Genomic DNA, 14,522 nt, shown 5'->3' with positions numbered 1-14,522 from the left:
TGGCAAACGACAGAACACCAGCGACACCACGGGTCATGTGACAAACAAGGACCACCAACGCCACCGCTACACTGTTGCAGCTATAAAAACAAAGAGGACCTCAGCAACCACTATCAGTCTTGGGATGGTCACTTCCACTTTCTCAGCTTGTCTGGAGTTTTGACAGGAATCTAACCCAAAGCCTTTAGCTTACCCGGAGCTATAGACTTCCTTTCCTATTCACTTAGCTTGCTCGGAACTCTGTTGGGACTCCTAACCTCAGTTACCCACCTTGAGTAGAGCTCTGTGACTCTTAACCCCTCCCCCCCCCCTCTGCTTGCGTGGAACATTGGGGATCCTAAATTCACACCACCTAGCTTGCTTCAGAGCTCTGTGGAGATCCTTCCTTAAGCTGCTCGGGCCTTGGGATACCTCTCTTTACCCAGTATTAGTAAATAGTTTATATTAAAGTGATTTTATATTATACCATTTATAATAAGAAGGTTTCTTTTAATAAAATTCGGTAGTACAAGAAAACGTTCCTGTGTATAATTTAGCTCTACCTATGCATAAGTACAACTTTACAATATTATTCCTATAGAAGCCTCCAAAATTTAAATGTCTGCGATGATGTAGCGTCCTTAGTTTGTAACACTGAATAAGAAATGTGGTATTGTAAGTTTTCATTTAATATGTAGAACAGAAATATATAATAATATGACATAGTGCCATTTTTAAAAATAATAAAACTTTATGTTGAGTTGAGTTGAGTTGATTTTGAGTTTAACGTCCCGTTCAACAGAGAGGCTATTTGAGACATGGACCTACTGATTAACGTGGAATCCGAACCACATGAGCTTCCGCCGGGAATCGAAGCAGGGTCTCCCACGCCAAAGGCGCGTACGCTAACCGCTTAGCCACGAAGGAGCAACAAAACTTAATGCTGAGTAGACAATACTGTTATTCTGATGTTGTTGCAGAAAATGTCATAAGCAGTGAAGCTGAATTAATCTCATGCTTGCCTGCTGCAAGTGTCAGATCGAATAACAGTGGGAATGCATATAGATTTTCTAAAGGACATATGATTTTAAAGAACGAGAGTAGACGATGTAAAAGACTACTTTCTCACTCTTGCTGCATGCCTTAACAAATAAAACACAATACATAACAATAAAACAACATTACAATGCCAAATACTCAACAAAATTACAATTACTTAACAAAATTACAATTATTTAACGCGAAATACAAATTGTGTGCCATTAATTAAACTGCTGGATTGCAAGAGCGAAGAGAGATGAAGTTTAGATATGGAGTAAAGATTCTGACCCAAAGACAGACTCCATTTCCTTGCTGCAAAATAAAAGTACGGACTCAATTCTCATTTTACCCTGGAGAAGGGGGAGCTACAGGAAAGTATGCGATCTCATACATCATTGAAAATATCACGGAGAAATAAACCATTTTTGTATGAAAAAGGTTTTACGGGTGGAGCAACATTTATGGGATGCCCACCATTTAACTGTATTACAATGCCAAAAAGAGAAAGCTCCCTTCGGGTTTTTGAAGCTGTTGCACTACACAAACATTTTTTTTTCTACAAAAGTTGTTCGTTTTCGATGACGCATCAGATGGCATACTTTCCCGTTTAAATTTTTTGTGAGATCAACCAGAGCACCACGACAGGGAGCCTTCTGAGGCAAACAAAACGCTCCATTCAATACACTTCTGATACTTTCTTGTCACACTTTTTGTTTCATCATCCTTTCACCTCTAATTGTATGTGATTTATAAACAATAGACGTTGTTTCTGAAACATTTAGTGAATAAGTATTCTGTATGTTGATGTTAAGGCAAAAACACTATATTATTGAAGACATTCGAAGAGTTAACTAACCATTAACACTATCCGTTAATTTTTTTCGTTCATTTTCAATCCATCTGTTTCGTTCAGCTATTTCAGCTTCGAGTCCCCCAGTGCTCCTGAAAAGTAACAAAAAAGAAACATATGTTATTAAAAAAGATCTACTTTGGATTTCTTTCACATTATATAACGCTGCTATCATTTAAAGGATTAACAGATTCAGAGATAATACAGTGTGTCTAGATGAAAATACACAAATAAGAAATCTGAATAACTCGAGAACAAATAGTGATATTATCATCTTGTTTTTTTTTTTTTTTTTTTTTTTTTTTTTTTTTTTTTTTTTTTTTTTTTGAAAGAGAAAAGGATAGAATTTCATTTTTAGCACAAAATATCATTCAATTAATCTCATTGCACCTCCACATGTGGCCCTTTTGTTGTTCGGCAAACATTCAAAGTGGCACTCAGCCTCTTTCCAGGTGTTCAATAACATTTGAGGTGCCACTGATCCACAAGCATCGATAATTCTTTGTCTTAGATCACCATATTTGTTGATTTTTTTTTTTTAATTTAAATCAAACCTTTCTCCTCGTATAATCCAAGTCGCTAACTATAGAAAAAACATTACGAATTAGTATTAAATGTTAGTTATGCCATTTACGTGAAAGTATTGGGGTTAAATTTTGAATTGATCCTTAATCGTTACCCTACTTCAATCCCATAGCAATGTTTCTTAAGAATTAAGGAAAAATACAGCAATGTTTATTAACATGACACTTTTTTTCCACAAAAGTTACTGATATTTGGCAGGGGCTAATTTTAAAAAAATGGAACTAGCTTGCAGCACGAAATACAAATAAATATATAAATTTCTTCTAAGGTTATAAAAATCATAATAATAATAATAATAATAATAATAATAATAATAATAATAATAATAATAATAATAATAATCAGAATCAGAAGAAGTTTCGGAGAGAGAATCGGACTCTTCTACGCCCCTATTATCTTGGAACAAACAAACAGACGTGCACACAAAAGAATTTTCATCCTAAACGTCCATAATGATTTCCCTCGAAGAGAAGAAAGCAGGATTCCCTTGTTATTCGTTCAAAACGGGATTTTCCATTATCATCCTCTGCATGGCCCTCGTTTTCATACTGTGCTCTACATACATCGGAGTTTTATTGTATTATGAGTATTGTCTTCCATAATTGAAATAACAGAACAGAAACAGGATTTTACTTATTTTCACATTAAATTAATTTGTTTCGGAATTTGATTTAAATCAATCCACCCTGGATGATCCAAATCTTGAACTTTTATCTGGTGCACAAAATCTCTAGTTTCCAACATTTGTGCGATGACGATCTGATGGTTCCTGTCCGTATTGTTGTCTAAATCTTCTCTGTACGGGTACAGGAGACGTGCATTCTGCGAACCAAAAGTTTCTGACGAACAGTAAAGGACGCCATTTTGCTGACGAGTAATGGTGACATATGAAGTCTTATTGCTTGCAATTGTCTGCTGGGCATGAAATTCTATACTTCCTTTATTCGATAAACAAAATCAGACCATTCTATTACTATTCGTTCTCGAGTTATTCATTCGGACACACTATATATTTGCTAAAAATGTAATAATAATAATAAAGGTCTTAATAATGAACGGTAAACGTCTCAGTATGTGTACCACGCTAATCCAAATAATAAACAGTCACGCCAATAGATTCCACTAGCTGCGCTATTGGGTGCTAAACTGTGCAGACATAAAACTATTGTGATGATTTAATTGGAATTTTAAAACTGTATTTTTTTAAATTTAATTATTTCAAAACAGAATAGGTGACGTATTTAAAATTAAGCCCTAATATCTATGTAACCGCAAGTTTAGCCAACCATTAACCTAACTGCATTAATCTGGTACAGATATAATTTATCTTCTATTGTTCATGGATGTAGACCTAAAAATAAATATTTAAGGGGATTCTACCCATCATCACAAGCTTCAGAATCTCCATAAGGTGACATGTAAAATTTTATTCATAAATATCTTACAAAATACTGCGCCTAGAAACTTGCAATTTTCTATACGAATGCAAAAGAGCAATACAAAGGAGGTGGTTATCTCAATTTTAAACTCAATAACTTAGATTAATTGTAATAATTACTTCCGTAATGACGGAATCATTACTTCAGATAAAGGATCAAAAGACCACTTTCATACCTCATAAACTACTACGGGTGACATTCTTTAAAGAACACATGCTGGGAAGGGATGCATTGTAGCAATTTGAAAAGCGAAACTCATGTCCACCACCTCCATTTTCATAATCATTTACGCCTTGAGCAGTTTCCCTTCCCACCCCCCACCCTTATTTCCCAACTGAGTTCCAAAAACTTTACGACGGCAACTTTAGAACAAAGATAATGATCTTTGAAATCTCAGTATCGAACATATGATTCCGATTACTTTTCTACATCTTTTGTTGCTTCAAGCTGACAGATTCTCTCTGCCACTGCTTTCACCTCTGCCACTGACAACTATAGTACTATACAACCAAAGAAAGTCTACATGTTTCTTATTTGCCTATTTGTTTTGTTGTCTGGATGGATTGGTTTCTTCTCTTTTTATATTATTCATCACAGTATGATATTTCTGCGGTTAGAACGAATTAATTGTATGCAGGGGTGGCAGAAAACAAGTTTTCCTTTTTTTTTTAAATAACTAGTTTGGTTTACCAAAACTCCTTTATATATTTACCATACCCGAAATCACTGTCCGTGTGTGTGACAAAAAAAAAAAAAAAAAAAAAAAAAAAACTAAAGAACCACTTCCTAGATCATCACCAAAATTGGGCAAAATATAGAGTCAAGAGTCAGAAATGGAGTTTGTTATTAAAATCATGTACTCAAACCGGAAGTAGTTTAAATAAACCATTTCCGGTTTGATCATTGATCACCATAAATCGAAAACGGTAATATGTAGTGAGATCCGGTTTTGTGCTTCGTAAGAACACATTTAATCTCTATTATTAACTCTCTACTGAAACCGAAAATGATTCAAATTAACTATAATTTCTGGTTTCAATAAATATTGATCTACGTAGAGCAAAAACAGTAAAAAAATAGATGAAAGCGGTTTCTTCCAATCGAATAGCTCTCAAGCGTCTCAAGTCTACCTTTCATCTCCTCTTTTGATCTTCAATTGAAACGTGAAGTCGTAGGAATTAATCACTTTCAGTTTCAGTAATGATCTCCATAGAACAGGAATGGTAAAATCAAGAAGCGGTTTACTTTCTATTCAGCGTTCTAAAAATAACTACTATCTTCAGTCTTAAGCCTCTATTCAAACCAAAAGAGATAGAAATCAACCACTTCCGGTTTTAACGGTGATAGCTATAGAATAAAAACTGTAATAGACAACAAAACCGGTTTTCTGCAATCAATTAGGCGTCACAAGAATCTATTTCGTCTCTAGTCTAGTCTCTCTACTAAAAACGGAAGTGTTAGAAATTTACTACAATTTCCAGTTTCAATATTAATTGTGAAAATATCGTACCACAGAAACCAAACTCCTTTGCGTGGTGTACACGTGCTACTGCTACTTGTTTTTGAACCATTTTCTTTACCTTATGGATAATCGTGGCCTCTATTTTTTAAACCATAAAATAAGTCAAACTCGATGTCATACGTAAACTAGTTACCAGTAGAGCACAAATTATTTACTTGTCTGCCCATTCAGCACTGTTCAAGATTGACTAACGAGGAAACGGTCCCAAGTGTAAACAACCGATTTGGCTGAGGTCCGGATATGTGTTACGGGAGACCAAAGTAGGAGACACGTATTTTGGCGTTTGGGCCCATACGCAAAAATTTCCGAAATACGGGGCCCCAAAGTGGCCCTACATGTTATAACTAGGAAGCGAATGACGTTACTTGTACACAACCGATTTGGCTGGGGTCCGGATATGTGTTACGGGAGACCAAAGTAGGAGACACGTATTTTGGCGTTTGGGCCCATACGCAAAAATGTCCGAAATACGGGGCCCCAAAGTGGCCCTACATGTTATAACTAGGAAGCGAATGACGTTACTTGTACACAACCGATTTGGCTGGGGTCCGGATATGTGTTACGGGAGACCAAAGTAGGAGACACGTATTTTGGCGTTTGGGCCCATACGCAAAAATTTCCGAAATACGGGGCCCCAAAGTGGCCCTACATGCTATAACTAGGAAGCGAATGTCGTTACTTGTACACAACCGATTTCGCTGGGGTCCGGATATGTATTACGGGAGACCAAAGTAGGAAGACACGTATTTTCGCGTTTGGACCCATACGCAGAAATTTCCGAAATACGGGGCCCCAAAGTGGCCCTACATGCCATAACTAGGATGCGAATGACGTTACTGGTACAGAATGTTGGCTTGGGTGGGAATATGTTGCAATATATCCGAAAGTATGAGACTTAGGTTTGTTGTTAGATCTCACAAAAAGGGATGTCGAATATACAGGGAATGTCGAATAATTCCTAGTTGTAGCATGTAGGGCCACTTTGGGGCCCCGTATTTTGGAAATTTCTTCGTATGGGCCCAAACGACAAAATACTTGTCTCCCGTAACACATATTCGGACCCCAGCCAAATCGGTTGTGTACAAGTAACGTCATTCGCTTCCTAGTTATAACATGTAGAGACACTTTGGGGCCCCGTATTTCGGAAATTTCTGCGCATGGGCCCAAACGCCAAAATACGTGTCTCCTGCTTTGGTCTCCCGTTACACATATCCGGACCCCAGCCAAATCGGTTGTGTACATGTAACTTAGTTCGCTTCCTAGTTATAACATGTTGAGATACATTGGGGTTCTGTATTTCGGAAATTTCTGCGTATGGGCCCAAACGCCAAAATATTTGTCTCCTACTTTGGTCTTCCGTAACAGATATCCGAACCACAGCCAAATCGGTTGTTTACACTTGGGACCGTTTCCTCGTAAGCCAAACCGAGTAGCGCGTCTGAACAAGGGATTGTGAGTTATGGAAACTAATATATAAAATTATTTGCATGAAGTTAAATCTACTTTAGATTTGTAATAATCGATAAGAAACTGTAAACATCTGAGAGATTATTTGGTTCATACAGTTACAGTTAAGAAATAGATAAGAGCCTAAGATAGATTAGGTTAGAGCTAAGTTAGATAAAGCTGGAAGTATAAAACCTTCCATTATGCTATTCTATGACAACCAATTATGTTACATATATAATCTTCAATAAAATTCTGTAAGCGTTTACACATTTTTGTAATGAAAGTCTTGCGAAAAGAGCTAGTTGACCTTTGACCTCGAGTTGGACCGGTTTGCGGTTATTAATAAAATATTTATTTAACAAAGTTGTCTGGGTCATGATTTTTAGAAAATCGAAACTTATTTCCAAGAGTAAACTACCCCGTGGATTCTTTGTAGGACAAATGAGTTACTCTATATTGTCAGGTTACAAACAGAATGGCCTGGGTCTTGATATATATAGTCAGAAAAGAACTCAGCCCAAGACTGAAATACTTTTTTTTGTTGTTGTTGTTTTTTTTTTTTTTTTTTTTTTTTCTAAAAACACAACACAGTATAGGGTTGTAAATACAAAATTGAAGTATGAAACATAAACAAAATCTGTTGGAGACGTTTTGAATCCGAGAAAATCTTTCCCACGCTAATTTTCACCCTTCACGAAACTACTCTTATTTTTAGAGGTACAAGAAAATGCGACCCCTTTCCTGGAGAATCCTGGAAGACTGACACACTTCCTATATCCACTAGAATCTAGGCTGAAAATAATCACTTATCCAACATTGCGCTCTCTAGTTATTTCTTTTTTGTACCATTACAACTAACTTTCTGCGGACTGTATCTCTGAAATAACGCTTTTGTGTACCAAGATTGGTCTATAGGCTTTTTCACGTTTACGCGTGAGGATTCACTTCCCAAAGTTATTTCCTAACACCATGTGTATATATTACACTTACTTTCGAGTAACAAGAACCAGAAATGTTCGAAGCCCTAGTTCTACTTATATTTATGACCATAGTCTGAAACATTATAAAATCGCCTACGTAGTCTAAATTATGGTGATATTACTGCGTCCGTCCTTTATTAGCTTGGTTGGCTTTGTGGGTTTAGAGTTTAGCTTCCCTTTCTGCACCAGTTTTGTAAGAGACTGGTGATTACGGAGCCTTCAGTGGGATCCGTATCCTTAGTAACGCAATGAAATTTCAAGGCTCTTCCACCGGGTATCGAACCCGAGATTCGTGCTCCCAAATCAGCACTATACCAACGGGAAGAGCTGCTGTATTTTTGAAATGTTACTTACGTATGTTTATTCACAGGCAATTTGGTTCATGGGTTTCAGTTCATCGTGTCTGTTGAGTGGGTCTTGAAATAAAGTTGATTTCTTCATTACTTCCTGAAAATTTGAATAATGTTGCCAGAAAGTGGAGTAACTACCCGAATTTCAAATCCCAGTCACTAGAGGGATATATTTTGTATTCATGTAAATGTCTCATACAAACTTAGTGCTGCAAAGGAACGCTAAATTTCAGCCATGATCTGTATCGAACTGTTGATCCTACTACCCACAGTATATTTTTTACAGTTGAGGCAGTGCTATTATAAAGTTGGAACTAATTAATGCAGCAGCAGGAAATCGTAAGAAGCAGAGTTCAAATTGTCATGTTCTTTCTTTCTGGCATTTACAAGAAAACCTACCTGCTCTGCAGAAACGAAGGAAACAAATAGGATGAGGGTGGCATTCCGGAGCGTTCTACCACACTCATTGGAAAAGGACTTGAGAGGGGGAGGAAAATCCCTGTCTGTCAGCAGCACATCTGTTCGTGAAGACCAAATTAGAGCAGATACATTCAACCACTATGTAATATATAGTCCACTACAATGTTACCAAAAAATGTTCATTACTCGCGATCTACGTCATTAAGCGTGAAATTGAAACAACTACTTAATTTCTACTGATTTTCTCTATTCATATGGAAGATTTTAAGTTGTTATGTACCATATTTCGTTAGATATTCATGAAGTAAAATTTACATGTTATCTTATGGGGACTGAGAAACCAGTGGTAAAAGGTATAAGATCCCCTTAATGCATTCTTTGGGTTCATTTATTTTGATACGTATAATTAAGCAAGATTTTAACCCCAGTGTACAGCGACCAAGGACGCAAGCGGAACAACTAGTTATAATAATAATACACTTCAAGCAAAATTTGCGTCACTTAAAAAATCATAAGCGTAAAAGAAAAGGAAAAGTTAAAATTTGGAGAGTGCTATACCCTTGTACTTACAATAAAGCTATCCAGCCCACAATACACCATGTGAATGTTCTTGTATGCAGACACCTAAACTCCTAGATAGGCCGCAAGATGTGACGCAGTTTTTGGCTTAAAAGTGGGATTTCAAGAATTCAAAAGGCACTTTGTAAGGTAGTCTGTTGAGCTCCAATTCTGACAAAAACATGAAGCTGAAGCAATGAATAAGCATACTGAGAACTATAACTTTAAAAGTTTTTCAATGCAGTTTGGAAACTTTTCAATACCACCTCGTATGTTCATTTACCTTGGTGTCTATTTGTTAGGAAATTCGTTGCCCGAAGAAGCTCAAAACAGCAAACGTGAATGAAATATATGGAAGAAAATAAAACGATCAGGCAATTAACCAGGTAAAACCCTAATATTTGACTGATTTCAATCCTAGGCAATACCTTATTTTCTTAACACTTATAGAAGGCACATGTCAATTTTACACAAGCAATAATACCTTATTTCTTTAGTATCAAGGAAGGTACACTCATGTCCAAAATGAGTGTCGCATACCTATAACTGTCTTCTTGTAAGAATATAATTTGATAATGATTTTGCAGGGTACTTTTAATACTGATACTATGTGTATAATCGGAAAATGTATATTTGTGGTAAATTTCATAGGGAAAGAATTATAAATACGAAAATTAGAATGAGTAAAACAAAATCTTGCTAAATGGACAAGAAAGTTTTATTTTCGTTTTAATGTTTTTTTTTTTTTTTTTTTTTTTACTGCTCTTTTGACATGAAATTTTCCACATACATGTCTTTGTCGATTATACACATACTAATATTATAAGAAATACCGGGCGAATTCGTTATCAAATTATATTCCTATAACAATATATTTATAGACATGTGACAATAATTTTGGACATGAGTATACACGTCCATTTTCACTAAAGTCATATAAATTATACTAAAGTTATCGTGAAACAGAAAAACAAACAAATACATGTTGAGTACAAGGATAAAAGCAAGTGTACTGTGTAATTCTACATTATTACTAAATTTTATTTTGAAATGAAATATTTTACTGAAAATACATACCAGGCAACTGCACACGCTCTATCTTTTTCTGACACAGGACGATCATCCAAATAACGTAGCTCCTTCTGAAAATCGGTAAACAATTCGTCACTACTTTTTAATTCACAACTTTATTCAGTTTATGTAACAATAAGAACAAACAATGTATTCCTAAAGTAATGGTGGCGTCATATTAAGTCAACTAGCAAAATGAAGTGTATAGCAACTCTCCCTGTTTCGTATCTTTAAATTGGGTTCGATCTAAGATACTTTGGTTGCGGAGTCAATTTATGCGCCCCTCTTGTTCTTTGTTAGAACGATGCCAACTCATGTTATTCTTTTTATTGTCATGCCAATGCTGTGAAAATTTTGAAATTACTGCCTCCCATTCGTCACTCTTTACAAAATTTTCACAGCACTGACATGACAATAAAAAGAGAACATCAGCTGAAACCTTCCAACAAGGAACAAGAAAGACGCACAAATTGACTCCGCCATATTTTAGTTTGCACCAACTTCATCTGGAGATTACTGATGTACTTGACAACGTGCTTCCGTACAAAACAGCTCTTCCTTGGTAAGTTCGTTCCACTTTTATTCCTTGATGTTTCTATTCTCTCCCCCTTCCCCCTGTTTTTTGACCTTTCGTGACCAAGCCTCCAGGGTAGAATCGAAAGCATGGAAGTCTAATGAAAATTCAGAAATTACAGAAATCTGTAAGTAGAATTATAGAATTGCTGGGCGTGATTTTGTATTCTCTTAAGTGAAATTAATTTTAAAGTTCCTCAGAATGTTGACATATTGTCTAAAACAGAGTTTCTCAACCTGGGGGTCGCGACCTCTAGGGAGGTCGCGGAGATAAACGGAAAAGATAAGTATAATTAGAATCTAATTCCGGAAAATATTTTTAAATATTATTTGTGCTGATAGGCATATTTTTATTTTTATACATGCTGTTAAGAACAACAAAACCTAGGTCTACTAACGTTTTGAATAGGTGCACAATTGTTTAAAAATCAATTTAAATGAAAGAGGTACGATATGAAACTAATGAGAAGTGCGTATTGAAATACCAGAAAAATACAAATGCAACGAAACCTGCATATTGAAATACAATTAAAATGGAAAGTTAATGGGATACTTGAGCAAGGTGTGATTTTCACTAGTTCAGCAATGTCCGGTTCAATCTTCGTGACGCACATTATCAAGTTATTTAAAAATAATCAATAACTTTTTAAACAACTGTCCAAGTTTTTTAACCAAAATTAGAAATTATTATTTTATTTTTTATATTTTTTATCATATGACGCAAAATTAAAGGAGTTGTGAAGTTTTAAAATTTTCAAACGGCCTCCATTTTGAAACAGCATGACAGATTGGATTCGATATTTGTAATATGAATAAACTGACCGAATTTGATTTTAATCCATTCGCTTTTAGGGACGTTACTGCATCCACTATATACAAGAAATGGATTCTACTATTATAGAAGTAGATGGATATCGTGAGATCTTCGCAACAGGTATATTAAAAATCTCTCACAAGCTTATTACAAACCAGAAGTTACAACGGGGTCGCTGGCAAGAGGATGTGATAAAATGGGGGTCGTGATAGGATTTAGGTTGAGAACCACTGGTCTGAAAGAATGGTCTCATTTCGTTTGCTCTAGAAATAATTCCACAAAGTACAAACTTTATCGATATCATACACTCTCATATTACGTTAAGTTCAAAAACAACACCAAATAAATAAATAAATAAATAAATAAATAAAAGTGAAGAGTGAAAAGAATGACTTTGCAAATAGAAGGCAAATGAACATTGACCTGAATCAACTGCAAAAATTAAGATCACAACTTTATGTGCTATTTAATCAACAGAAATATTAACAGTAATAACACTAAAAAGGATTATCCATTAAACAAGCAATTGGGCAATTGAACGAAAAGAATACTAACTTATGTTTTCAATATATATTTGTTAAAACTAAATTTGATCATTCCAATAGTTATTGACAGTAGTATTACAAACTGTGAAGTTAACCAAGCAGCATGCAAGATAGGTAGAGGATTCGAAACAAGAAAAAAAAATAAATAAATGTTACCTGATAAAACAGCGGTGCCAGATGTGCAGCAAAATTTTAACTGAAAAATGCAATAGAAACTACAGTGATGAAGTATGCTGAACAAAATCTCACAATACACTTCGCACCTCACATAACAATGCAGATATGAGTATTTTTTTAATGCACTTGTACTGAAGTAACAATTACATTTTAACAACATAAAATATATTTTAAATAAAGTAGAACTCGCAGAACGAACAAGTATATATTGTGATAAAAAAAAAATTGCCCTACGGAAATATATAATGTTCGAATTAACGTTAAATCATATACACACAATTTTCATATGGCCACAACGCTCAAAAGGAAATTTAAAGAAAACAATGTGTCTGTGTGTGTGTACGAGGGAGATAGGTATATTTTTAATGTATAGGAAAACCGCCAATCAAAACAAACAATAGGATAAAAGTACAAAATATAAATATAAACATACTTTTAATTACATACATATTTATGAAAGTAACACATGAGTAAATATCTAATTTTGGAATTACTAGCAAGATAAGTTAATTTCTTTCACCGTTGATAACATTCCCAGAAATAATGAATATAAACACATGCATCTTTTGTTGCTGTTGTTACCGTCTATGGCCCCATGACGCTCTCGTTTTTGGTGCGAGCGGTCCCAATTTCGGTACCCGGTGGTGACACTCGGTCGAAAAAATATAAAGGCTTTTTTTCAGACAAGCCATCCAGAGTGAGGTTTCTCTCATTCACACCAGGCAAATGCCGGGATGGTACCTCATATATAGGTCCCAGGCCGCTTGCTTCCTTCCCTTTCCACAGATAGTGTGATCGCCGAGTTACGTCATCCCTCATACGTGATGAGCTAACATGGCCATAGATGCCGACAGCCCAGAAATCTAATTCCTAATCCTAATCATAGTTGTTACTGTCTAGCCTAACTTCACTTCAAAGTACTCATGTCGGACTTTAATTCTGATTCCTTCGTTCGAATTAAGAAGGAATCATATACCTGTATTTGTGTGAATGACGAAGATTTTTTATTAGTTTTCTTTCGTTTAACATCCCATGATTATGCACCCAGACTAAGGGACATGGTGGTGATAAGGAATAAAATGGTAGTATTAAGTAAGCGAGAGAAAACGGAAGAACCATAAGATAAGCTACGCAGACGGTGTTAGTGCACCAAGCCCAACTGGAGCGAATTGGAATCGAACCAGGCATCCTACGCACCAGAGGAGAGCGCTCTACCACTGAGCTACCACGGTCCTTTAATTATTTACATTTTATCGAAGATAGTGCATCGTTGTGTTTGGCATCTCAATAGGTTCTTTCAATCTAATGTGTATTCCTTTTTGCCCTGTCTATATAAATGTTTGGTACACAGGAGACTTCAGAGCTTCCTCGTAGCTACATGGTAAGTGATACGCCTTTAGCACGGAAGACCTTGGTTCGTTTCTCGGTGGGGACTCACACAGTTTGGATCCCATCTTAAGCTGTAGATCCACGTCTTATATCGGTTTGGTGCTGAAAGGAAGGCTAAACTCTAATGCAACGAACAAGACTTCATAGACACTTGTGAAATGCAATGAATTAGTAACGAAACTTTTACAATCTGTTAAATTTTTCTATACTCGTATGTTCCCTGGGAACACTAATGCTCTGTTTAAGAAATTGGTAAAATATGAGAGTAAAATGGATTCACAAGCAGAAAAGAAATAATAAAATTTTCAGTATTTACTTTCTGGTTTTATACTTTGAAAATTATTTTAAAAGTTGGAGTAGTAAATCTAGACCTCGGGTGTAGAAGGTGATAACTCACATTTCAGAAAAAGTTTAGTTCTGTGAATGTACTACAGGTTGTCACCTTATAAGTGCGTAAAATTCGCCAGAACTGCATGTCACCATGCCTTTGCATGCCACCTATACATGAAAATAAAAAATGTTTCACCTTGAACAGACGGAGAAGAGGCTTGTCGCATTGTTCATTCACAGAACTAAAATTTTGTGATATGAGGGTTATCAGCTTCCACACCCAAGGTCTAGAAAATAGCACTAACAATCAACATGTAAAAGAATAAATGAGTACAGAGTGTAAGACTCAATATCATTTTCCAATTAAGACTATAGCAGAACGTTCTTGCTCACTTCCCTTTTCGTCAAGGACACTATAAATCATGCAAATGCAATTTGAAACAGGGTGTG

The 14,522-nt window shown here is 35.7% G+C and overlaps 1 protein-coding gene across 2 annotated transcripts in view; it reads right to left on the bottom strand.

The window, feature by feature from the left end:
• Nucleotides 1–14,522, bottom strand: part of LOC145672035 (uncharacterized) — a 99,609-nt gene that overhangs the window by 19,883 nt on the left and 65,204 nt on the right. For both annotated transcript variants that reach the window (XM_081741240.1, XM_081741241.1), the window contains exons 6-7: nt 10,251–10,315; nt 1,877–1,962 (exon numbers count right to left, since the gene is read on the bottom strand). In XM_081741240.1, coding sequence (XP_081597366.1) covers nt 1,877–1,962; nt 10,251–10,315 — 151 coding nt within the window. The remainder of the gene's footprint in view (nt 1–1,876; nt 1,963–10,250; nt 10,316–14,522) is intronic.

This window comes from Thermobia domestica, chromosome 15, assembly GCF_964235325.1.
Source record: "Thermobia domestica chromosome 15, izTheDome1.hap1.1, whole genome shotgun sequence".
NCBI lineage: Eukaryota > Metazoa > Arthropoda > Insecta > Zygentoma > Lepismatidae > Thermobia > Thermobia domestica.
The sequence above is the reverse complement of the archived record's forward strand: the minus strand, read 5'-3'. Positions and strand labels throughout refer to the sequence as shown.